This window comes from Phalaenopsis equestris, unplaced genomic scaffold (genome assembly GCF_001263595.1).
Source record: "Phalaenopsis equestris unplaced genomic scaffold, ASM126359v1 Scaffold234903, whole genome shotgun sequence".
Lineage (NCBI taxonomy): Eukaryota > Viridiplantae > Streptophyta > Magnoliopsida > Asparagales > Orchidaceae > Phalaenopsis > Phalaenopsis equestris.
The window spans coordinates 123,471-147,616 of record NW_018252802.1 but is presented as its reverse complement, the minus strand read 5'-3'; the positions used below and the strand labels follow the sequence as shown (position 1 = coordinate 147,616).

The 24,146-nt window shown below is 34.1% G+C and overlaps 1 protein-coding gene across 1 annotated transcript in view; it reads left to right on the top strand.

The window, feature by feature from the left end:
* LOC110039033 (calmodulin-binding transcription activator 5-like) overlaps window positions 1-23,928 on the top strand; it is a 141,514-nt gene extending 117,586 nt beyond the window's left edge. The window contains exons 8-9 of the mRNA XM_020743977.1: window positions 13,350-13,679; window positions 23,470-23,928. Of these exons, the coding sequence (XP_020599636.1) occupies window positions 13,350-13,679; window positions 23,470-23,928 (789 nt within the window). The remainder of the gene's footprint in view (window positions 1-13,349; window positions 13,680-23,469) is intronic.
* Window positions 23,929-24,146: the final 218 nt, after the last annotated feature.

Here is a 24,146-nt window from a genome sequence, read left to right as displayed (position 1 = left end):
GGGGGGGGGGGGGGGGGGGGGGGGGGGGGGGGTAGAGAGAGAGATAGAGCCGTGTAATCAAAACACAAATGCATAATGCGATTCATAGGATTTTTTTTTAAGTGCATAGCACAAAATGCGAAGTGAAGTGACATTTTTATTAATCAAAACACTAATATGTTATATAAAATTATTCATGTATAAATATATTCATGAATGATTATTAAAAAAACAATAATATGCATTAAATGTTGATACAAAATAAAAAAGAATGTTCTATAATACCCAAGTTGAATATAGACTAAATGTGAGTCTCCAAATTAAAATTTTAAATAATTTATTTTAGTTTAAAATAATAACTTAAAACTTAAAAATTGCAGAAAAGTTGAATAACTTTAAAAAAATTAATTTTATAGCATAAAAAAATTAATGAAGTCTCAAATAGTGGTGTAGATGAGCCGAGTTTGAGCGAGCCCAAAGCTCGTTCGTGTTATATGAAATTATTCATGTATAAATATATTCATGAATTATTATTAAACAAACAAAAATATGCATTAAATGTTGATAAAAAATAAAGAAGAATGTGCTTTAATATATAAGTTGAAGATAATAATTAAATGTGAGTCTACAAATTAAAATTTTAAATAATTTTTTCTAGTTTACAACAATAATTAAAAACTTATAAATTGCAGAAAAAATTAATAACTTAATAATTTAAATTTTAAAGCATAAAAAACTAATGAAGTCTCAAGTAGTGGTGTAGATGAGCCAAGCTTGAGCTAGCCCAAAGCTTGTCGTGTTTGACTCTTTTGAATTTTTTTATGTTCGTGTTTGGCTCGTGTTCGAAATGACTCATGAATAATTTATTCGTATTCGACTCGATTTAAGATTATTTGCTGAATTAAGCTCGTGTTCGACTCGTTTAAATGTTGCCCTGCCTCTTCTTATATTGAAAATTAAAGAAAATATTATTCAAAATAAATATATTACATAAAGTCACCTACTTCATAAGTACAATCTTCTAAAGCTCTGCCGCTTTGCACATAAAAAAATTAATTTGAGTTTAAAGTGCTTTTCTCACATAAGTGTCAATGTGGGACTAAACTACTAAAATATTGGTCATCTTTACCAAACGTTGAATATTTCAAGGGACATTTTTATATACATATCACCAAATTATTTTTTATTTACGAGTCTACCAGCTAATTGAAGTCGTCTCTTTGCCAAACGAGCAAAGGCGAAATATTCCAAGGGATATTCACATACATTGCTCCCAATTATTTTGTATATACTTCTGCACCACCTAAATCCAGAGGCTTGGGGAAATTCTAAGGGCGTATACATACCAGCTAATTCTTATGTATTCATAAATCTAACACATATTTATACTTTCTATAATTATGCTGCCAAATAACTTTTAAGATTAAAATATTTAAATTTTATTAAATAAAATTAACTAATTAATATAAAAATATAAATAAATACAAGTATTAAATTCTTTTGAGCCAAATCGAGCCAAATCCGAACGAACAAACCTTTGTTTTTGTTCGGTTTGTTTATTAATCAAGCTCATAAAATTGTTTATGTTTGACTTGGTTGCTTAATGAATGAACTAAATTCAAGCTACTTAACGAGTTGAACACGAGCAATTCACGAACAATAAGCTTTTTTTATAGCCCTAGTCTTAATTTTCATATAACAAGCTAAAGTAATTCAGTAGTTTTTATCATCACATTCATTCATATAATCCGTTTCTCCCTCAATTTGAATTTCTTTGTCCTCAAAATTTTCATCATCTTCTTCTTGTGAATAATTTTAATCTTCTCTTCCTGGCATGGGAGAAACAAATACATGTCGAGATGAACTAGTCATCAAGGTAGATGAACCACTCCTTTTTTGCCCGACTAATTATTACAGGTCGATTTCAATCAACTTCTCTTGAAATCAACATCCTCCATTTCTCCATTCAACAACTTGCAATCTTCATCAATTGAATTCAAACTCTCAAATTGAATCTTCTCTTTAAAGCTTGATTGACTTGATAAAAACTAAATAATTCAAGCACTCTTGATTTAGCGAATCTCTTTTTTGTAAATAATAATAAAATAAACACATAAAACATATTAATTATTTAGTATGTTTAAAATTTTAAATTGTTATTTTGTTCTAAGATACTTCAATTGCTTTTGCAGTTAGTAGTACTCCAAGTCAATCCAAGTCAATTTTTATAAGGTTTGGGTATATGCACTATACATCTCTCGTCACCCAGTTGTTATAACTATAATGTCATGTCAAACAAAAACTATTTAAATTAAGATTGAAAATAAAGCGAATAAAAATCAGTTAATCATACTTGGAACTTTTTTTATTTCTGCTGCGGATGGTGTAATCAGTTGCTAAAAGATCACTAGCATGATTATAACTAGAAAGTTGTTCATCTGTATTCTTTTTTAGATTTTGTACTAATTTTGTAATAACTGCATACATGTCTTCAGTCAATTGTGCATATGATTTTATTTTAGACTTATTCTTATAAAAATTTCTAAATTAGGATACTTCCAGGTTGATGCAAATGCTGGCGGAGTTGCCATCTTCACATGTTATCAATAATTTAAAATATTTGTTCATTTTCTTTTCATCTTTTCTAAATGCACTACTGATGGTATCATTGACTTAGTTCATTGCATCATAAATATAACCCATTACAGGTTGCTTGTCACTGTATGCTAACCTTAACATCTTCACTGTTGAACTTATAACCTTTAATGTGTAAAACACGTCATTACAAAAACTAATGTTAAGGATGATCTCCCCAATCTTTTTTTAATTATTAACACTAAAATTAGGTTTTTCCTTATCTTCTAAAACAATCATACGCTTTAAATTTTTTTTTGTCTCTATATGTTGGCAAGAGTGAGAAATGAATCTGCAAAACAAGTGACTCTTGGTCTTACCAATTCTGCATCACTAGTATATTTTTTATCATGCTAAAAAAAAGTCCATTATTGTATATATAGTCCGTTAGCTATAAAGTTATTTTGATAATACTTTCCACTTCACCTTTTTTTTTTTCAATATCCTCCAACATAAAATCTTTATAATATGTTGCACATAGTGTCCAAACATGTATTTTCCTTTTTTCCATTAGCATTTGACCTACATGAACCAAACAAAAATGTGATGACATTCTTTAATTTAAAGAAAAATAAAATTTATTTGCATTTAATAGTAAGTAAAATAAATTACATACATGGAAGCATATGATTGGCATGTTATTTATAACCACTTGAAACACATTTTTTTCTTCAATTTTTTTCCTATTTATGCATGTAAGAGCTTAAATAGCTTCTCTATAATTTTTGAATATTTAGATACATCCTTGCTGCTAAAAATATAGTGCCTAAATATGAATTAGCCAAAAAGAATTAATTTCTATAAGATCTATGTAAATGCATTCTCATGATTAATCCATCCATCAGACTTAAGAGTGCATCATTTCTTTTGCTAAGTTTTTTTATGATCTTGCATATCATTCATAGCTGTGCAAACTTTTTTAAGTAGAATAACTCTTAACTTATGATAAGATAGAGGCCGAAGAGCTGGTTTAGATTTTACAATTGCCTCAACCATGTGATCAAACTCGTCGATTTTACTACATAAAAGGAATTTCTGCTTGATAAAAGCACGTGACAATGTGCTGTAAAGTTCTTTCTCTGATACTTATATCCACATTTTTTTTAATTCTTATCTGTCTCATATTTTTTTTTCTTAGCAACTTCTCTTTCAAGATCTTTATATAGAAAGTATGCATTAAACTTGTTATTTTAGATATACTAATACTATCCGATCCATAACATAGTTCATATGTTCTCTTACTACAGTATGCAAGTGCGGTTGAATATTTATTTTTTCGATTAGGTCAATCACCTTCTCATTGTCCTCCATATATTAATTTTGTTTGAATTTCTTTACTCTATCTTGATGGACAAACAACTCATTTCTTACATCCGAAGGTACTTTCTTATGCTTAATAACATTACTTCATTTTAATGTATTGAAAGGGCCAATAAGGTGCTCCTTGGCTCGGGATATAGCTTCATTCGTCTCCTTACCACAATTAATGTATGTATGACAAATTAATTTTAATTTTGCATATTTCCAAGTCGGATCTTGTGTTTGTAATTTGCCATACCTAAATATTTTTTTTTCATGCATATAAATTGTTAACTTTACATTACACAAATAAAATACTTCTTTTTTCGTTGCAATAAAAAATTGAAACATTTCAATTTGAAATATTAAAAAAGGTATAAAAATACAAATATTTATTAAAATATTCGATTATAATTTGAAAAATATAAATAAAAAATTATCATAAGGTCTTTAGCTATGGGTTGCTTGCATGTTCGAGTGAAGGGCTAGTTCGGTTTGGCGGGTTCGACCAGGCTCTCGGTGTCTTGCCCTTTGTTGTGTAAGATATTTAATAGCATGAGTTAGTGTGTGATTTTAGCCAGCTTGATTAAGATTTTTCATGTATTAGATATTCTTATGATGATTACTCTAAGTTATACTTTTTTATTGAAAGCTTATCTTCTCTTATGTGGCTATGAATTAAAAAGAAAGAAAACAAATTGAATGTTTAATTATTCTAGTCTACTTTTATGAAATGATTAGTTGGCTTAACATTTTATGCTAAAATTTTCAATGTTACTTTTCTCACATCATATTATTTTAAAGAATAATACTTTTAAATTTTATGAGTTTTTGCTAAAATCACGCACTAATTCATCGGCCTACCATACGTTATGTAATTCGTACAAATATTTACAAATTATTATATATTCATACATGTAATATCGAGATTTTAATGTTCTTTTTATTTAACAATTTCTCTAGATATAAAAATACAAATAATCATTAAAATTTTCAAATGTAATGTGAAAAATATGAATAAAAAAAATTAACTTAAGGTATTTAGTTGTGGGTTGCATGCTTGTTCAATCAAAGGCCGAGTTTGGTGTGACGGGTTCGACAAGGCTCTCCACGTATTGCCCCTTGCTGTGTAACATATTTATTAATATGAGTTAGTATGTGATTTTAGCAACAACTCAATTAAAATCTGATACCAATTTGCCCGATCCGAGCTTAAAATTGGCATGCCTTTCTAGAAAAATTAGGGCAAACACTATATTCTTTAATAAAACAAATAACCCAACAAGAAAACAAAGATAAATACTTACAATTCGATAGGTAGGCGGTCTCTCCCAATTCCTACAATTCGAGAGGTTGGAAATCTCTTCCAAATCCTAGACCTAAGACTCACAACTCAATCTCATGCACCCCCCTAATCCTAAACATAATAAGCCTATTTATACCTAACAATAGTAATAATAAAAAGACTAAATTGCCCTTAGGCATACAAAAGATAAACTTGCCCTTAAATTAGGCATAGATCCCCCCAAAAGACACCTTGTCCTCAAGATGGGAAAAAAAAATTAGATTGCTGCTTTATCAAGTCAGGCTTCTTCCATTTAGAGTCATTATCTGACCATTTTTTTCATTTATTCAGGAATTCATAGTGACCCATAGGAACTTCAAAATGTAGTATTGTGCACATCTTTTGGCTGCATTTGAATCGGTTTATGGCCTAATTTTCAAACAATCTTAGAGAATATCGCAACCCCGGAAAACTCATCCTGTGGCTTATCAGTCATCAAAATCTCTGTTAACTCCGTCTCACATGTCTCTTCCATCTCTGTCAACTTCGATCTTGTTTACTTTTGTTTGTCCAAGCCTTCTAAATGTCGTATTATTTCTTCAAAGTGCTGCCAGTCGGATCTGCTCCGAGTTTCCTTCCTTGATATCACATCTCCCTATCTACCTAAAACCACCCTCATGCCGTGCGAATCATTTTAGTTGTTTCCGCTGGAGTCTGTTCCCGACATTATCTCTCGACCCTATGGTGGGTGGAATTTTGTGTGAGATTACATTATCTTTTTCATGATTTCTTGCATTTCCCTTATGTTCTCAAATCCGTCCTCCATTCGGATCTTTATGGAAGATAATCTATTTTCTATGGTAAAAAGCCTTTCTTCCATCTCAGATTTGAGTTTCCCCTCCTCTTCCTTCAATTTCTCCTCCAAGTCATCTACTTTCTTTATTGACATTGCTTCTTGTAGGGTTTCAAAACTCGAGATCTTGTCAGCTTCCCAGCTAGCTTGGATCCCAACAAGAATGTCGTGATTCTGTTGTCAGCTTTTCAAATAACGCGGGGCTCCATCCCGAGGGCACGCCTGATCTGGTCGCTAACTTCGGGGATCTTGGATAGTAGCTATCTCATAATTGTAAACCACTATCCCGCTAGTGTATCGCGAGGACAGAGCGAAAGGAGGAGAACGATGAAACTTAGTGGTCTCTGTATGCCGCAGTCTGTACGTGGCCATCTTAGCTAGCTCTAATTTCGGCTATGTTGCGAAGACAGAGAGGAGAAAAGGGCCTGAGTTACAGATCCTCGTTGAAGCCTTTCCTATTTAACTCTGGTCTCGATCATGAACGAAGACGAAGCGGACAGAGTCGAAAGGTGTTTCGGGTCTCATAAGCTGCCTCCACTTTTCTACCTTGCCCGATAGCTCTGATGACGATTATATTGCATAAACGACACGTAAGGAAGAGAAAAATGGGAGTTCTGGGTCTCGGTAAGCCGCCCACCCGTTTTTGTCGTGTCGGACAACTTTGATCACGACTACATATTGCGTGGACGATAGCGGAAAGAAGTGAAAAACAAGAGTTTCAGGTTTTAGTATGCCACTTACCTTGTTTTTGTTTTCCTCGGTGGTTTTGATCACGATGGGTTCACGTAGACTGCACGAGTGGAGGAAGAATGGGAGTTTCGGGTTTCTGTATGCTGCATACCCTGTCACTGCCTTCCTCGTTAGCTTTGATCGCGACCATAATACGTAGTCGACGTGACTGTATCGCGCAGACAACCACGATCTTGCGAGTCCCTTTAAGTTGTGATTCCATGTTTTGCCTTTTGTACGATCCCACACTGGCGTCTCTGCAGCGATCCCACACTGACGTCCCTGCAACAGCCCGATCTGAACTTTCTGCATGGGGATCCTTCCTCCAAGAGCCATGATCCGAGCATATACCTAATTTTTCTTTCAAAATTCCCAAGAACGATGCTCTTATACTAATTTGATACTATCCAATCTTAAAATTGGCACTCATTTCCATAAAAACTCGGATAAACACAATACTTCTTGAAACATTCAAGATACAGCCAGAATAGCATAAGTGATTCAAGAAAACCAGAAAATTTCTTGAAATTCTATCAGCAATCGAACAACAATTATGAAATCTGTTATTTCTATGTCTGGTCTACAGGTAAGTTGGTTTTGTGTATACCTAAGGGGAATTTAACTTTTTTATTATTACTATATTTTAGATGTAAATAGGCTTATTATGTTTAGGTCTAAGGGGATACATGAGATTGAGTTGTGAGTCTTAGTTCTTGGGTTTAAGAAAGATTTGCTACCTCTCGAAATAGAGGAATTCGGAGTGACCGTCTGCCTCTCGATCTAGATGTTTATCTTTGTTTTCTGGTTGAGTTATTTGATTTGTTGAAGAATTATTAGATGTTTATCCCCTTAGACCTAAACATAATAAGCCTATTTACATCTAAAATATAGTAATAATAAAAAAGTTAAATTCCCCTTAGGTATACACAAAACCAACTTACCTGTAGACCAGACATAGAAATAACAGATTTCATAATTGTTGTTCGATTGCTGATAGAATTTCAAGAAATTTTCTGGTTTTCTTGAATCACTTATGCTATTCTGGCTGTATCTTGAATGTTTCAGGTGGTGAGTTTCTTGGGCTGAATAAAGATTCATCCATTGCTGTTCGATTGCTGACAAAATTCTATCTCCTTTGTTTTATTTCTGGTTTCTCCTTGTTGCTATTTTATGTGGACTCTTCTTTGTTGCATTTCCTTCGATGGCTGTTTCAGGTGCAGAATTGCGAAATTCTGCTTATGTGTGGCCTTTTTTTCTTAATACTTTTGTTGTGCTTCAAATTGATATCCGATCTATGGCAAGATGGCGCCTTGCAAGATTCCACAACAGCAAAATGAAGAAAGGATGATCGAAGAGCTGAGAGGGAGATCAATCAACAACATATCTCAACTGATTCGAAACCAAGGAAGGTGTAGAAAGGAGAGAAATTGAACCTGAATTTGTGGAAGAAGGAGATGAGATCAATCCATTCCATCAAGAAGATAATAGTGATGAAGATTCCAACTTATAACTATGTCACGACTCGGCCCGGAGCTTGGAGTTAACCAAGACAAGAACAGACGGTGGAAATCAATTCTCTGCTATTATTACTCTCTCACTAACATTTTAATAATCAAAATAAAACATGGAAAAACCACTAAAGAGATCAATTAAAATTAACATTTTTTGTTGTTGTTCTCGTCTTTTGTATCCATGTTTTCCTCTTCTATTTATCTTGTTCAAATGTTTAAAACTTAAAAATAATATTAAAGTAAAATAATTAGTTATCTAGAGATAACTCAAGAGTAATCACACTTCTAGACTACAGTAATCCAAGGAGAAAAATTCAATATGCATGTTGTGAGTTTATAAGAGATCATATAATATGTTGGTTCTTCATATTTTGTAAGCAATCTGATATATACACATGATATGCTGGTTTTTCATATTTTTAAGCAATCTGGAATATATACTTATAAGTAATCTGATATATTCTAATGCATACATCAATTTCCTTTTTCTAAATGAACATGCTTAATATGCTATAATCATTCATGTTAAATTTACATTTACTCTATACTTTACGTACATATTTGTCTTTGTGAGGATCGCCGCCAACAATCCTAACACAATCTTGGCCGATATTGCCCAATTGACACAACGATTAACGATCTACACAACGTAATTGTTTCAGTGGAAAGATGTTTACTTACCTCTAGCTGATATTATCCCGTCAGCACAACAATTAATAATATAAACATTACAATTTTCTGGGGAGGTAAGTTTTGCTACACTCCTCCTTGGTCGATGTTATCCTGTCGGCACAGTGAATATTGAACTAATTATCATAATTGTCTGGGGTGATAGAAAAACTCTATGTGCGCGGGTACACTGACTTCTCATACCTATATCATTAAGGGGTGAAATCCTCTTATAAACATGCATATACAAACATTCACATATAAGTAATTTTATTCTTCATACATACATTATTATGAAACATTTCTATGCAATCTACTAACATGCGTACTTCTTTGCTGTGCAACTATTCATCATTCTTGTCTTTTTTATCATTCATCTGTCTATTTCATACATATCACTTACTTATATCATGCATATCTTTTTTACATGTCTATCTTACATATAATGTTTATCTAAATATCATTTGCCTCATGCATATCTTTCATGCATGTACATCTTTTCCTACTATGCTTATCATGCATATCTCTTCTTCCATCTAGGAGTATAAAAATTTGTTGCACTATAAATTTAACTAAATTGAATCATACATATAAATCAACATACAGTCTGAATTAAAGAAAATTACTGAAATTTAGAAATGTGATTACTCATCTTAGTTGTCACGCTAAATTCTTAATCATCGACAATTAGCTGGAGGTTGCGGTGATTTTAAGTTGAGCTTAATAACCTATTAAACATAATATTTAAATTTTTTAGATTTTAAAAAATTCTATTAATCAAAATAATCTTATGAACTTAGGATTAATTTACCTGAAATTTACAGGATTGCTTTACAATGAAAGCCCACACTCTCGCCTCGAGTCTGTACCCGACTCCCCTCCTCGCGCAAACAAATAACCTGAAATTCTCCATTAACGTTGGTTTTAAATATATTTTTGGCTAATAAAATAATTTAACCAAAAATATAAATGATTTGCTAAAACATACCTTAAACGATTTTCTCGACGACCAATCTTTCTCCAAAACTACCAAATTTACTTTCTATTACCTCCGTACACACTTCCTCTATGCTGATATCATGCTAGAACCCTTATGAAAGCTCACAAAAGAACTTTTACGTTCCAGAGCACAATGGACGCCTCCGACGACTACCAAAAAGAAAAATGACATGGAAAACGAGGCAAAACTCAAAATGAAAGTTCGAGGAAGAAAATGATTGCCTCAAATGTCGTGAAAAAGAGATTCACACTTACAAAACTATCCGAGAGCCCTAAACCGCATCCCGTGGTCGCTCAACCCGTCTGGTGCCCTCGGCCCTTGCATTGTAGCAAGAGTCGCAGCTCCCTTGCTGCTTTTGATGCTCTAGGAAGGAGCAGGGAGAAAAATCGGGGAAGAGAGGAGAAATAGGGAGAGGGGAGTAGGTCGCAGCTTACCAAATGACTGCTCGTCCCTTCCGCTCGCGCCTGCTGGCCTGCTGCGATCGTGGCTCCTCCCTTAGGTCTTCTGCCAAGTATCTGCCAAGCTAACTCGAGAGCTTGGGAGAAGGAAAATCGGGAGGGGAGGAAAGAATGCGAAGTTTTAGCCCTATTCGACCAAACGAAGGATTAAAAGGCGAAGGAATGTTGGTTGGCTACAGTGAAGCTGCGTGATTAGGGAAATAATTAAGGTTAATTTAATTATGTAAACTAAAAATTTTCAAATTTTATGTTTCTCTATTCTTTCATAATTTATATACAGTGTTTTATAAGGAATTGATCGATTTTTCATGCATAATTTAATAAAATTATTTTGATTGAAATTTGAGGAAGGGCGATAATTGAGGTATATTTTATGCGTCAAGATTTTATCCGACGGAGAAAGTACATACTGGGTCAATACTATCATTTTTATTTTTGAAATTGCACCATTTCCTGCAGAACAATTTAACAGTGGAAGAATATGTGGTGGGTTTTGAAAGGTACATGATGAAGTGTGATTTGGCTGAACTAAGAAGAAAATACTGCTGCGGCATTCATTAGTGGATTACATTCCAATCTTGCCAATATTGTACAACTACAACTTTACTGGTGTTTGCAAGATGTGATCAACTTGGTCTGAAGGTGGAAAGACTAACAGCTTTGTACTGAAAGAAAGCATTTGCCGTAATTGAATGAACATCAACATCTAGGATCGGGCCTGAATGAGGAAACTCTTTGAGAAATGCATTGGAGTCTCACAAATCTAACCAAAACAAGGCGTCAACTTTTCTTATCTAGCCCACAAATGTTTAAATGCAATGGATTTGGTCATATTGCTGAAAATTGTCCAAATCGTCCTAAGTTTTTTGCTTGTGGAGGAACCTCAACAAGAAATTGACGGAGAGGCCGCAAAGTGCAATAATGTTCAGCTCGGGTAGACATTCATGGAAGAAAATGAAGGTGAGTTGCTGGTTATTCAGAGTCTTGTTAAACTGGGAAGGAAGACTTTTGACTTTGTCATAATATTTTCCATTCCGTTGCACTCTCCTATGCAATGCTTGTTAGCTGATTATTGACTGAGGGAGCTGTGAGAATGTTGGGTCAACTATAATAATTGACAAATTTCAATTGAAAACCGAATTTCATCTACAGCCTTATAAACTATCTTGGATTCAAATTGCAGACGTTTCCGTGTCCAAAAGTTGCTTCATTAACTTTTGCATAGGCAGATGCCAAGATTAGGTTTTGTGTGATGTAGTATATATGGATGGATGTCATATATTTTTGGTTAGGCCGGAGCAATATGATAGGAAAACTGTTCTTGATGGTGAAGCTAAAACCTTTTCCTTCAGCCTTGATGGTGTTGGTGTCCGAATTGTGTAAATGCCGATGTCTGAGAAAGTTGATACGTTGTATTCATCGGAGCACGACATCAGCAACAACTCCAACAACCCCCATTCACTATTTTTAAAAGCTTTGTAGAAAGCCAATTGGGATAATGTTGTTATCCTGGTGGAAATGAACTCTAACGTTGAATCCATTTCTGAAGTCATTCAGCCTCTAGTGAATGAGTTTGCTGAAATTTTTGATGCTGCAATTACAGGAGGATTACTGCCACTACGTGATATCCAATATTCTATAGACTAGTCCCTGGCGCGGTGATTCCAAGCCGTCCAGCTTATCGAATGAGGCCGGACAAGCATGAAGAATTGATTTTCAATGGACCTCTAGAGAATGTGCATAAGAGAGAAATAAATGGCTTGAGCGAAAATGCGTGATCAGTAGAAGCGTTGACTGAGGAAGAAGACTTTTGGCAATGCTAAAGCAAACAAGCGCAAGTGGAAGTTAATAAAAGGAAAAATTTCATATGGCTTAATTATAGGGTCTTGTTTTTAAAATTTTTTTTTCAATATATTTTTATTGTGGCATTTGTTGCTTTTGCCGGATTTGGTAATGGTAATGATGCATATTTGTGGCTAGTGTTTATATATCATTACCTTAAAGGAATTTTTAGCTCTGATATCAATTCATGTAGTAGAAGAGCAAATTTGATATTAAGTTTGATGATGGGACATACCTGATAATCAATTTGGTTGATGTTATTCTTCTTCCTTGATTCTGGTCTCTTGGTATGCATTCTAGGGGAGAAGAAAATTCAGTTGTAATATTTTTGCAAGATAGAATCTGCTTAAACCTTGTGGAAGGATTTTCATACTTCCTCTAGCGTGGAAGAGAGAGTGCTGTGGGTCGAGAGAATCTATAGGGCGAGAAAAACTTGACTAAAGATAAAGAGATCAATTTCTTGTAAAAACATGATGAGGGAGGGAGGGAAGCTTAATGGGGAGGAAATCCTTCAAATAAATTTTATCATTTTGACTAAATTTCAAGTGATAAACCCTTACTTATAGATGTGTAGGGTTACAAAGGAAAATTAAATTAGTTCGAACTCAGATCTAGATTGTGATAAATAAGTTTAATTCTAGTACTAAGAAATATAAAATTGAAATAAAACCCTGTAAGTAATCTTTAAAAACATAAGTTATAGATAAAAGTTAGACTAATTTTGATGCATCTCTTTTGCTACATCACAAGGCATGTCTCTTTTTGTTATTTTCTTATTAAACTTTATTCTGTCATGCAATATTTCATGCCTTTTGGCATTGATTATTATTCTTTGTATTTTTTTCCTCTAAGGTTGTTTAGGTGTGTATTTGGGATTCTGTCGACTTCTTTTCTTTTGAAAAATGCTGCACTAAAATGTTGAACTAACCAACATTTATTCTGCATCTTATCATTTTTATTCATTATTGGGAAACTGAAAGTTGAATTGCTATTTTTGTTTATCATTTTATAGGATAGCTTGATTCCATCCCAATTATTTATCGTTCATCCTATTAAATTAGTTTGTGCTGATCATTTACATGGTTTTAAGCGAGGAGAGACTGAAGATCTTGGGAATCAAGATGATCAAGGGTTGCATTCTGTTCTGCTAAATGCCAGCAATCTTAACTTGAAGCCACCGATTGTTAGTGAAGTGTCTCAGATGTTTGATTATGACATCTTCAATAGCAAAAATGGATTTGGGCAGTGGGATAACTTGAAAAATGACTCCTTTGATGCTTTGGATGTTCCACTGATGTCAAATGGTGATAGTTCAAATTCAAATTCATTTATGCCTATGAATCAGTCTTCTGGTCTCCAACAAATTTTCAATATTATTGAGGTTTCTCCTGAATGGGGATATTCTACACAAGAAACTAAGGTTGTGTACAATTTTTTCCCTTTAACTATTTGTTGCATTACCTTGTTGTGAAATTACTTATTCTTAATTTTGTCAATAGTTTACATTCATTTGTTTGAACATTTATGCATGTGGAATTATATATTTTTAGAAAAGGATTATTATATTTTAAACAATGATTGCTATTGATGCTATTTTAAGTTCGTACTCTGATATTGTCAATTAGAAGTCCATCGTCATCAACAATTTTCTTTTTCACTAATTTGTTGGGTAGGTTTTTATTAAACTATTAATTTTCAATTTTTCCCACCCCAAAAGTTTGCGTTATGAGATTTATTTTGGTGTAGGTATTGTTCAAATCCAAGTCTTTAGCAACCACTTCAAAGGATCTGTCTAATGGATAAGCCCTTTGAAGCCCTTTTTTTTGTTATTAGTGAATGTCGTATGAAGTGTTAGTTGCATTTTTTTATTTATTTCTAGTTTTGTTACATTTATCTTTATCGAATGCACGAGGCTTTTGTTGCATTTTTTGAATTTTCCTAGATATTTAATTGATGTGTATTCTGATCTCAAGAGTGTATGCCTAAGTTGTCTAATTCCCTACATATTCTTCAATTGGTGTCACTTTTATTGCGTCTCAGTTATAATTATGTTTTGATTTATGCTTCATAATATTATTATAAATTCATTCTAATATTTTTAATTTGGTTACATTCAATTTGGCTATAAATGACTTGTGTATCACATAATAGCATTTATTTCATATATCATAGCTAGCCTGATAACTTTCTTATGAAATTTTATTCTCTTCTATTACACTTTTTTACTGTATAATATTCTCGAGGTATTTCATTTTTAAGTAATTAGCGGACACAGGGCTGGGGGATAGGGCTCTGGTTGGACCGACTGGTCTAACATGTTTGTGCCTGTCTAACAGGGAGACTAGACCGATCGACACTTTGATGGGAAAGAACTGTTGCCCTTCCCCCCTCCCTTTATTTCACTTATTATAAGTATATGTTGTTGCTGTCTTGAGTTTAGTTTTAGCTAAGTTCAGATTTCCACATCCAGGAGTTTCTCCTTGTTGGGACTGTATCCAATGACATGTGGTGCTGCGGTATGTATCCTACTCCGAGACGGTGACTACCCCAACATGCTCCCACGCCTTCTCCCTTTTCTCTGCTTGCTGCTGCGATTGCTTTTCAAGAAGGGGACCTAATGTGAATCCGATTGAGGAAAGATAGATTTCGAGCAAAAGCATTTGTAGAACTCAAAACTCAAGTCCCGAGCAGATGGAGCTTTCAGAATACTTCGGAAGCTGAATGACAACTCTTACAAGATCGACTTGCCAGGGGACTTGACAACGCTTACAAGCTGAATGATTACGTTCAATGTCGCGAACTTGACACCATACCACGAGGACTCAAAAGCTTCGACGAATAAAGTCGAAATTTCCTTAACCCTGAGAGACTGATTTACAATTGGGTCTTGACTTTGTGGTTTAGTATATTTTTGTCGGTCCAAAAGGGAGGCTGATCGTCCGTTACTCTAATCGGTGGGATTAGCCGACCTCCCCCCTATTTCACCAATCATAAATATATGTTACTTCTATCTAGGGTTTAGTTTTTGCTGAGTTCAGATTTCTAACTCCAAGCATTTTTTTTCTTGTTAGGGCTTTATCCGAGAACAGGTGGTGTTTTGGCTGTATTCTTCTCTGAGGTGGTGATTATCTCGACCTGCCCTATGCCTAATCTCTTTTTCCTGCTTGCTGCTTCCATTTTAGCTCCCATCTTCCTTGCTACTGCAGCCAACAACCCCATCTCTATCTATTTCTGTTGCCACCAGTCTCTCATTCCCCCCATGTTTGGGTTGTCGGCATCTCCATGCCTCTGTTGCTGCTGCCAGCAGCCTCTCCTACACCCCTACTGCCACCGCTAGTCCCTTTTCTGCAACTCCATCCGCCACAACCAGCCATCTAGCACCCAACCTTGCAACAGTCTCACCTACCTACTTCCTCATCTATTGTCACCGGCCCTCCTTTCCCCAAAACATGCTGCCACCACCCTTTCCAGCCACCACCTCTGTTATCATAAACCCCATTCCACCTCTCCTCTGTTGTCCAACCAGATTCACCACTTCCGTCCTCATTTTAGAGGCTTGTTTGTGTTTGTGCTTTTTATTTCCCATTTTAAGAACATCTATTGTGAATCCATTTGAAGTTTTCAACAATAATATTTTGTGTTCTTTTGTTTCTCGGGTTGGCATCACTAGCTTTCACTTTAGAAACTTTATCTTAAGCTATTGTACCATTCGTTATATATAATAATAACAACAACAACAAAGCCTTAATCCCACTATGTGGGGTCGAGTACATGAATCTTTTTTTTTTTATATAATTGGTCTTAAATACTTAAATCCATCCTACTTATCTTGTCACTCTGGCCTAGAAGGCGTTGCACCAAACAACACGAAATGATATGAAGAAATGTATAAAATTAGTTTGTACTCATAATATTTGAATTTGTATAGAGACCATATGATTGCTAAAGTGAGCCAAAACAACATGTTCTATTTTATTTCATATATAAAAGTCTATCGTTGATACAATTGACTGAAAAACTAGGAACTTGTCTTGGATTCTCGTTGAATTTTCTATGTTATTTCAGGTCAAATTTTTAAAAGGCAGATGAGATAGTAGATAGAATATGAATTTTAACATACGAGGTTTGAGATTTTCTTAGGCGCAAGCCCTTACATTTTAAATTAAATCTAGTGATTAGGTGTTAATTATTTAGACATAATATATAATAACAACAAATTTGTGTTTAGAATGATAATTTCATAATTGTGAACTTAAAGTGGATTGTAGGGAATGTTGACGAACTCGATTATCTCTCATTCTTTTGTTGTCTTTGATTGTCATGTTATTTGGTCTACTTTGTCAGAGGAGGTAGTCAGTCCCCTTACCAATAACCTAGTCAATTAGGTCAACCTCATCCTTTCTTAACATAAGTCAGATCTAAAAGATCTCTTCTAACTGGATCATCAAATGATCGATGTTTAATGTGACCAAACCATCTAAGACGACTCTCTGTAATATTTTCTGTCATTGGAACTACACCAACTTTTTCATGGATAATTTCATTTCACATTTTGTCTTTAAATGTCATGCCACTAATCCACAAGCATTCTCATCTCAACAATACTTAACTTTGTTATATGCTTCTCTTTTAAAAGCCAATAGTCTGCGCCATAAAGCATTGTAGGTCTCGCCACCAACTTATAAAATTATCTTTTAATTCTAAGTTGTACTTCTCTATCACACATTAGGCTTGATGTATTCCTACACTTCAACCAAACAACCTGAATTCTACTAATAACATCCCCATTTATATCACCATCACTTTGAACAATAGACCTGAGATATCTAAAACATTCTCACCTTTTAATAATATGATCACCCATAGTTACTTTTCTGCTACTAGAGCTACTACTATTAAAATTACATTCCATGTATTTAATTTTAGATCTATTCAAATGGAGGCCTTTAAACTCCAATGTAGACCTCTATATTTCAAGTTTTTCTTGAACTATTTCTCTATTCTTATCCTCAAAAAAAGGATATCACCAGTGAAAGACATACACAAAGGTACAACCTCTTTTAAATGTCCAGTAAAAGCATCAATAAGTGAAGAAGAAAATGGGCTTAAAGTCGATCCTTGATGCAAAAGTGGATCCTTGATGCAATTGAATCGAAATAAGAAAATACTTGGTCAATCCTCCTATTCGATAAACGTAACAGCTCTAGTATACATATCTTTCAGCCTTTCTTTTCTAGAACTCTGCAAAGAATATCTTTTGGAAAATTATCGTAAGCTTTTGTAAGTCTGCATCAAACCTCTCAATAAATGAATAACTTTCATAGTTAACTTGCCCAACATAAATCCAAAGCGATTATGAGAAATTTTTGTCACGTCTTAACCTATGTTGTGTTACCCTCTCCCGTAATTTTAAGGTATAACACATTAACTTAATTCCTCTATAATCAGCACACTTTTGTGCCTACCTTTTATTCTTAAAAATATGGACCAAAATACTCTTCCTCCAATTCTTGGACATCTTTTTTGTTTTTAAAATAATATTAAAGAGTTTAGTAAGCCATGAAACTCCCAAATTTTATAGTTATTTCCACACTTCAATTGGGATTTCATAAAATCCTACTATTTTCCACTCTTATTTTTTATCGAACTTTCTTAACTTATTAAAAATAAAAAGTTTTGGTATTATTAATAAGATCACTAAGATAGATCATATTTTAAAAAACTTCATTGAAAAGTACTTTTTGAATATGCTTTTTGAATTTTATCAAAATAGCTTACCACTTATGTTGAATATATTCTTCTTTGAAAAGTACTTTTTGATTTTCATATTTAAAATATTTTACATAAATTGAATCTTTTTTTTCTTTGTTTGGCTATTTTATGCATATATTTTTCACCTATTTAGTGTCTTATTTATTATAAAGATCACTAAAAGTAGAATTCTTAGCGTCTCAAATTGTTCTCTTACACTCCCTATAGGCCACATTATATTTTTCCCAGTTTTCTAAGTTTGTACATTTAATCCAATTTTTATAACACAACTTATATTTTATCTTTTCTTGCACATTAGTATTTCGCCACCAACTATTTTTATTCATACAAACATTTTATTTTGATTCCTCTCTTTTGCCACTTGTTTAATAGTGCTTGTAACTTCATTCCACAGAGAATTATTTTCTTCATGAACATTTGAAATTTTAAAATCTTGAAGGTTACTCATAAAAAAAATTTTTTTTTTTTGTATCTTTTATGTGTTCTCATCTTTCTATGACAATGTTTAATTGTATTTTTTTTCTTACAACTTTTGATCATGAAATCTAGAACTAATAATTGATGTGGAATACTTAAATTTTCGCTTGGAATGATTTACAATCTTTGCATTCTCCATGATATCTTTTTTTCAAAAAAAAAAAAAAATCAATTTGTATTTTACTAGATCCATTCTTATAAGTTGTAATACGCTCATATATTTTCTTAAATAGAGTATTTATAATAATAAAATTATTAGCTAAAGTAAAATTTCATATAGTTCTACCTTCTTTATTAATCACTCAAAAACCGTAGTGACCACGAATATTTGTAAAGTCTTCTATTACTCTACCAACACGTCCATTTAAATCTCCAATAAAAAATTTTTCTTTAAGATTTGTATTTTTTTTAGATTATCTCAAAATTTTTCTTTGAAAATCTATATCTAAACCTGCTTGAGTAGTATAAACAGTTATAACATTAAAAATCTTCGTATCAATAAGTCTTTTGTGCTATAATTATATCTCTAATTGTATTGGTTTTTACAACATTATCTTTCAGACTCTTATATGTAATTACACCAACATCATTTTTATTATGAAGTCTACCTGAATACTAAAGTTTAAAACCTAAGCTATCAGTCTTCTTAGCCTTTTGTCCAACCTATTTAGTTTTTTGACTATAGAAGATATTTATCTTCCTATGAACCATAATATCTACTAATTCCATTACTCAGGTGAAGTACTTATCAATATAAAATTTTTTTCGAGTGTGAATATAAAAATATACTTGATGTGATACTAACTACAAACGAGTTGGATTAATCATAAACTTGTCATACTTGCTAATGTATTATAAATGGTGGATATAGTTTGTTGTAAGTTATGGGTGATAGAACTTAAATGTTTTATTTTATCGATTTGAAGAAAGACTTGATTCAAAATTACTGATTGTGATTTTCAATCATCATGACTATCATTAGGGTTGAAAACTTGGATTATTTATATTTGTAATTTATTTTCAATCTTATCAACTCTGATTCGTATGAGGAGAATGATTGGAGTAATTATGCGAGATTCACGACTCTATTTTATAGTTAATGGTTCTTGCTCGAGAACATGTATAATGTATAATTTAATTTTTTTTTTAAATTTTTGAAATAGTGTGCACATAATCTTAAAACACATGGGTATGTACAATTTTATATGTTTGGATAATTTAGATAATTTTGTTAGCTTTTAAGAAGGAAGTATTTTGAAATAATTTTAAATAGTATGCACAATGTTCTCTGATATTTAGATTTAAATGCTTAATATGATAGTCGGAGACCATGAGGATTTTTAACATTCATATTTAAGGACCTTAAGAAAATGTCACATTTTTAAACATGTCTTCTAGAATCATATTTGAATTGCAAATTATTTCATGAAATATGAACACGATTTGAAACTACTTTAAATAGACTATTTTGTGTGAGTTATTCACAATTCTCTTGTGCGCAAAACTTAGCTTTGAATTTTTAAATAGCACACTATAATTTCTAATATTCATTTTGCATATCTAGTGGCGATCAAATGAATATAGCCGCACCTGCACTTTGCGTGTTATTACATTCTTCGACATTCATCCTTAATTCATCTGCTTGTTTCAATTAGCGAAAATTATAACAAAGGCCAACAAATGCGCTGAATAAATTTTATGCACAATCAAAGTGGACTATGATGCAAACTGATTGACTCTGCAGTAATTGGGTTCACATATGTTAATAGAAACTACAAATTTCAACTTTGATTTGTATAATTTTACAATTGTAAGTTAATTTAGTCAATGTTGCAACTTGAAGTTTTAAGTAATTAGTTAATGTGATATGCTTTCTTTTGATTAAGAAATCCAGCCGGTAAGTTGTGTTAGATTTAAATTTCATTGGCTTGGCTGCAATAGCTTGTTGAGCTTAATGAAGGTGCCGACATTTGCTCGACGTTTTGTGCCCCATGGACTCGATGATGAATTTTTTTTTTTGATTTGACAACAAATTTCTTTTGGTGGATTAGACATTTGAGTTTCCTTCTTTTCTAGATTTGTGTTTTAGCTGATTTGATGAAGTTTTGTTCATTTGCATTTATCAACTTATTAGAAAAATTGCATTTTCCTTTTGCTCTAAGCTTTAACGAGCTTCATGAAGTGATTAACTCAATTTATTTTTTCTCACTTGTCTAGAAATTAACATTCGTTTGATCCTATACTCCAATTTTGACAAACTCGTTGAAGAATGCATGTCTGTGATCTAGCCTTCAAAGTTAATATTAGATTGATGGCAACTATTGTAATTCAATGCTTGGTGTTTTAATGGACTTGTTGACAATGGCGTTAGTTGGTTTTAACCTCAAGCTTTATATAAACTTTCGGTGGCTTCTTCGGTCCTATCTTTTACACATTTTTGTTTAACTCATTGAAGTTAAAATGTCATTTTGATCTTTGCTTCATGCTTAATCAGACTTCAAACATTAGTGTTTTAACTTGATGATAAAACAAGTCTGATATCGAAACTAGTTAGAAAATCTGCGGAAACAAAAATAAATTTTTTTAATATTGAAATAGGATTTCAACACGACACAAACGGAAAGGGGAACTATAACAACAAACCAATCAATGACTAGGGCCAGAAGAAAAATCCGAGAGCGGTGGTGGCGGCGACGAAATGACAAGGGAAAAGGGATGGGTGGAGGTTTGTCGAATTTGTTGGAAGGGTGGTTAGTGGGGTTGGTTTGGGGTATTGGTAGAGGGGTGGTAGGGAAAGCTTCAGGGAAGGGTGCTTGGTGATGTAGAGGTGAGTTAGACAACAAGCAGAACTACTGTAAGGGGGTCAACTGGATGCAGGAAAGCAATCAGGAAGTCTAGACAACATTAATAGACTGTGGTGAGGGGGCGACAGTGTGCTGTGGCAATGGCAGCCTTGTTGGACAGCACTGGTGTGCTGCAGGACAACGACGACAGGGTGTTGGGGGAAGGTTACCGGGTTGGAAAGTAGGAGTATGCTTCAAAAATGGGGACGATGGGGTGCTGGGGAGTGATTGTAGTGGCCAACTGTTATGGAAGGTGGAGGAGAAGGGTTAGGGAAGATAAAAAAATCTTCCCTTTTGAGCAAACTCCCCCCTTGGATACAGACCTACAAATGGGAAAAGGAGTCAACACAAGAAATCTTTAAGCAAACTCAACGAAAAACTAAAAAAACTCTAAGTATAACACCCTCTATTTATAATGACGACTAGGACATATTTTGGGCATTATTTAAAATAAGAAAGAAAAATAAAAATAATAAGAATTCAGATTATGCAAGGACGGTTAAACTAATAGAATTTCATATTAGGCAAGAATGAATAAAATAAATTAGAATTTAGAATTGGTAAGGAATTATAATGGGAAAGTGCTACGAAGGCAAGACTGAGGGGGAGATAAAGAAAAGAGAGAGGTGTAGGGTTGACAACCCCTTCCCTTGAGAACCGATCGGTCCACCAAAGCTGGACCGAACTGTCTAGATGGATCCTCCATAGCGCCCTTGTCATAGTCTCAGCTTGTTTCTTTTTTAAGTGAAACCATCTTCTTATATGTTATCTTAATCTATCAAACAATTTAGGTAATGTCTTAGATGTGGATTGTTTAGATCTATCAAATTGAATATGCACAAAACAATACCGGTAGAGAACCATATGTCCATTTCCACAAGTATTTTGGCCACCGAGGTTCTGGTTAGGTTGAAAGTAGACAGATCTAGTTTCAAATGATCCCCCAAGGATGACCCCAATAGAGTAGAGAACCTGATGAGAACCTGATGGGTAGAGAACCTGATGGTGAAAAAAATACAACTTGAGACCAGGTAAACTAAACCATACCGGTACAGTGGGAGTTTCAGGATTTGGGTCGAAATCAGGAGACCACTTGAGTGGCTTCATAGGTTTACGAGCAATGTTAAGTTATTTTTTGGAGAAAATTTGAGTGTAGTCTTCAGACACGGTTAACTGAATCAAAACATGTCTATCAAAACATGTCTTCCATCTCATGTCTTCCATCTATGAGCCCCACTTTCCACTTTACTGCTAATTTGAGGTCATCAAAATTTTTTCTGATAACCTCGGGTGTCCCCACTTAAATTTTCCAATGACAGCAAACTTGAATTTGTCAGTCAGGGTTGAAATGTCTGACTCTAAGAAAAAGAGTGTTGCATTCCCACTTTTCCTGCTTGCATTCTAAATAAAGGGGCAACCACCTAAACCATAATGATTCTTCTTATAACTTGAGGGAAACACAACCACCGTCTCCCCCTAAGGATTACCCACAACGTGGCAAAAGAGGTTTTGTCAGGTTCACCCGAAGAAGGAAGCTCCATCGAGAAGCCCTGCAAATCGGGCAGAGGGCTGAAGAGGTTGGGACGCTGCGCAGAAGACAGTAAACCGAACCGCAAATGAGCTCGATAGAGTCGAAACCTCAGTTCCACAAAGCCGCGTAGGAGAACCGCGGCGAGACGACGCCGTAGAAAGCCGCAAATGCGAACTGTAGGGCACAGACGCGAACGACTTTATCCTATATCCCCGCACGCGATCGCTTTTCTTTTCTTCATCGGCGCTCGACTAGAGCATGTGGTTCTTTTCTACATATGATATATATATTTTAGTGTTATGATTTTTCTATGTTTCTTAGTATATTTATGTAAATGAAATGAAATGTATTATGTATGTTGGAGTAATTTAGTTAGAGTAGTTAATCACACATTGAGTCATGATTGTGCAAGTCCTGACGAGTGCTGATGAAAATTTAGTCTGACCAAATCAACCGCCTCTATCGCATCGCAGTTGATCTCAAAGGGGGGGTCAGTTGCGGTGTGACATTCGTTTTCATTTTAGTTCAAGTTGTGATTTTATTTTTCATTTATGCTAGTGTAAGTGCTTTAAGTTTTTCCACTATAGAGACACTCTTCTTCAACTCAATGTCGGCAAGCTTTACACTTTGGTCAAGTTGAAGAATTATGGCTCTGTTTGGGGGCGCGGCTGCAGAGTTTTTCGGCACCCCACCACCAAAGTGTAGAGTTTGGGGACACAACAGAGGAGCGTTGCGGCCACCACAGAGGATTTTTTTGCAAAAAGCGGTCCGCGGAATCGACCCCGCGGCCCGCATTTCATGATTCTGTTTTTACCCATTACCCCTTCGATCGAAGGTCCGACCTTTCGGGTTGTTACACCAAAGAAAGCTCTGCTCCTTCCTCCTTCCTTCTCACATTCGTCTGCGCCATCGATGAGCTCGCTGTGCTCGGTGTTGGCACTGTGACGACCGACTCATCTCTCTCCGGTACATGGAGAATCTTTTGGACGACGGAGAAGGAGCAACTATTCATTATTGAGAATGAAGTTCTTTTTTTCACTTTTTGAATAAATTATAGTTTTTATTACCTTATTTAATTTTGCTATTGGCCTTTTAAGAACCTGAAATTCTGAAAAAACCTAATTAACTCTTGACTTAATGGGCTATTTGATGGAAACAAAAGCACAATATACGAAGTAGCTGAAAAAAAGGGGGATTTGTGGTGGTGTAATATAATGCAGAAATAATATAATGCATAAATGAAAAGATCAATGACTAGTAAATT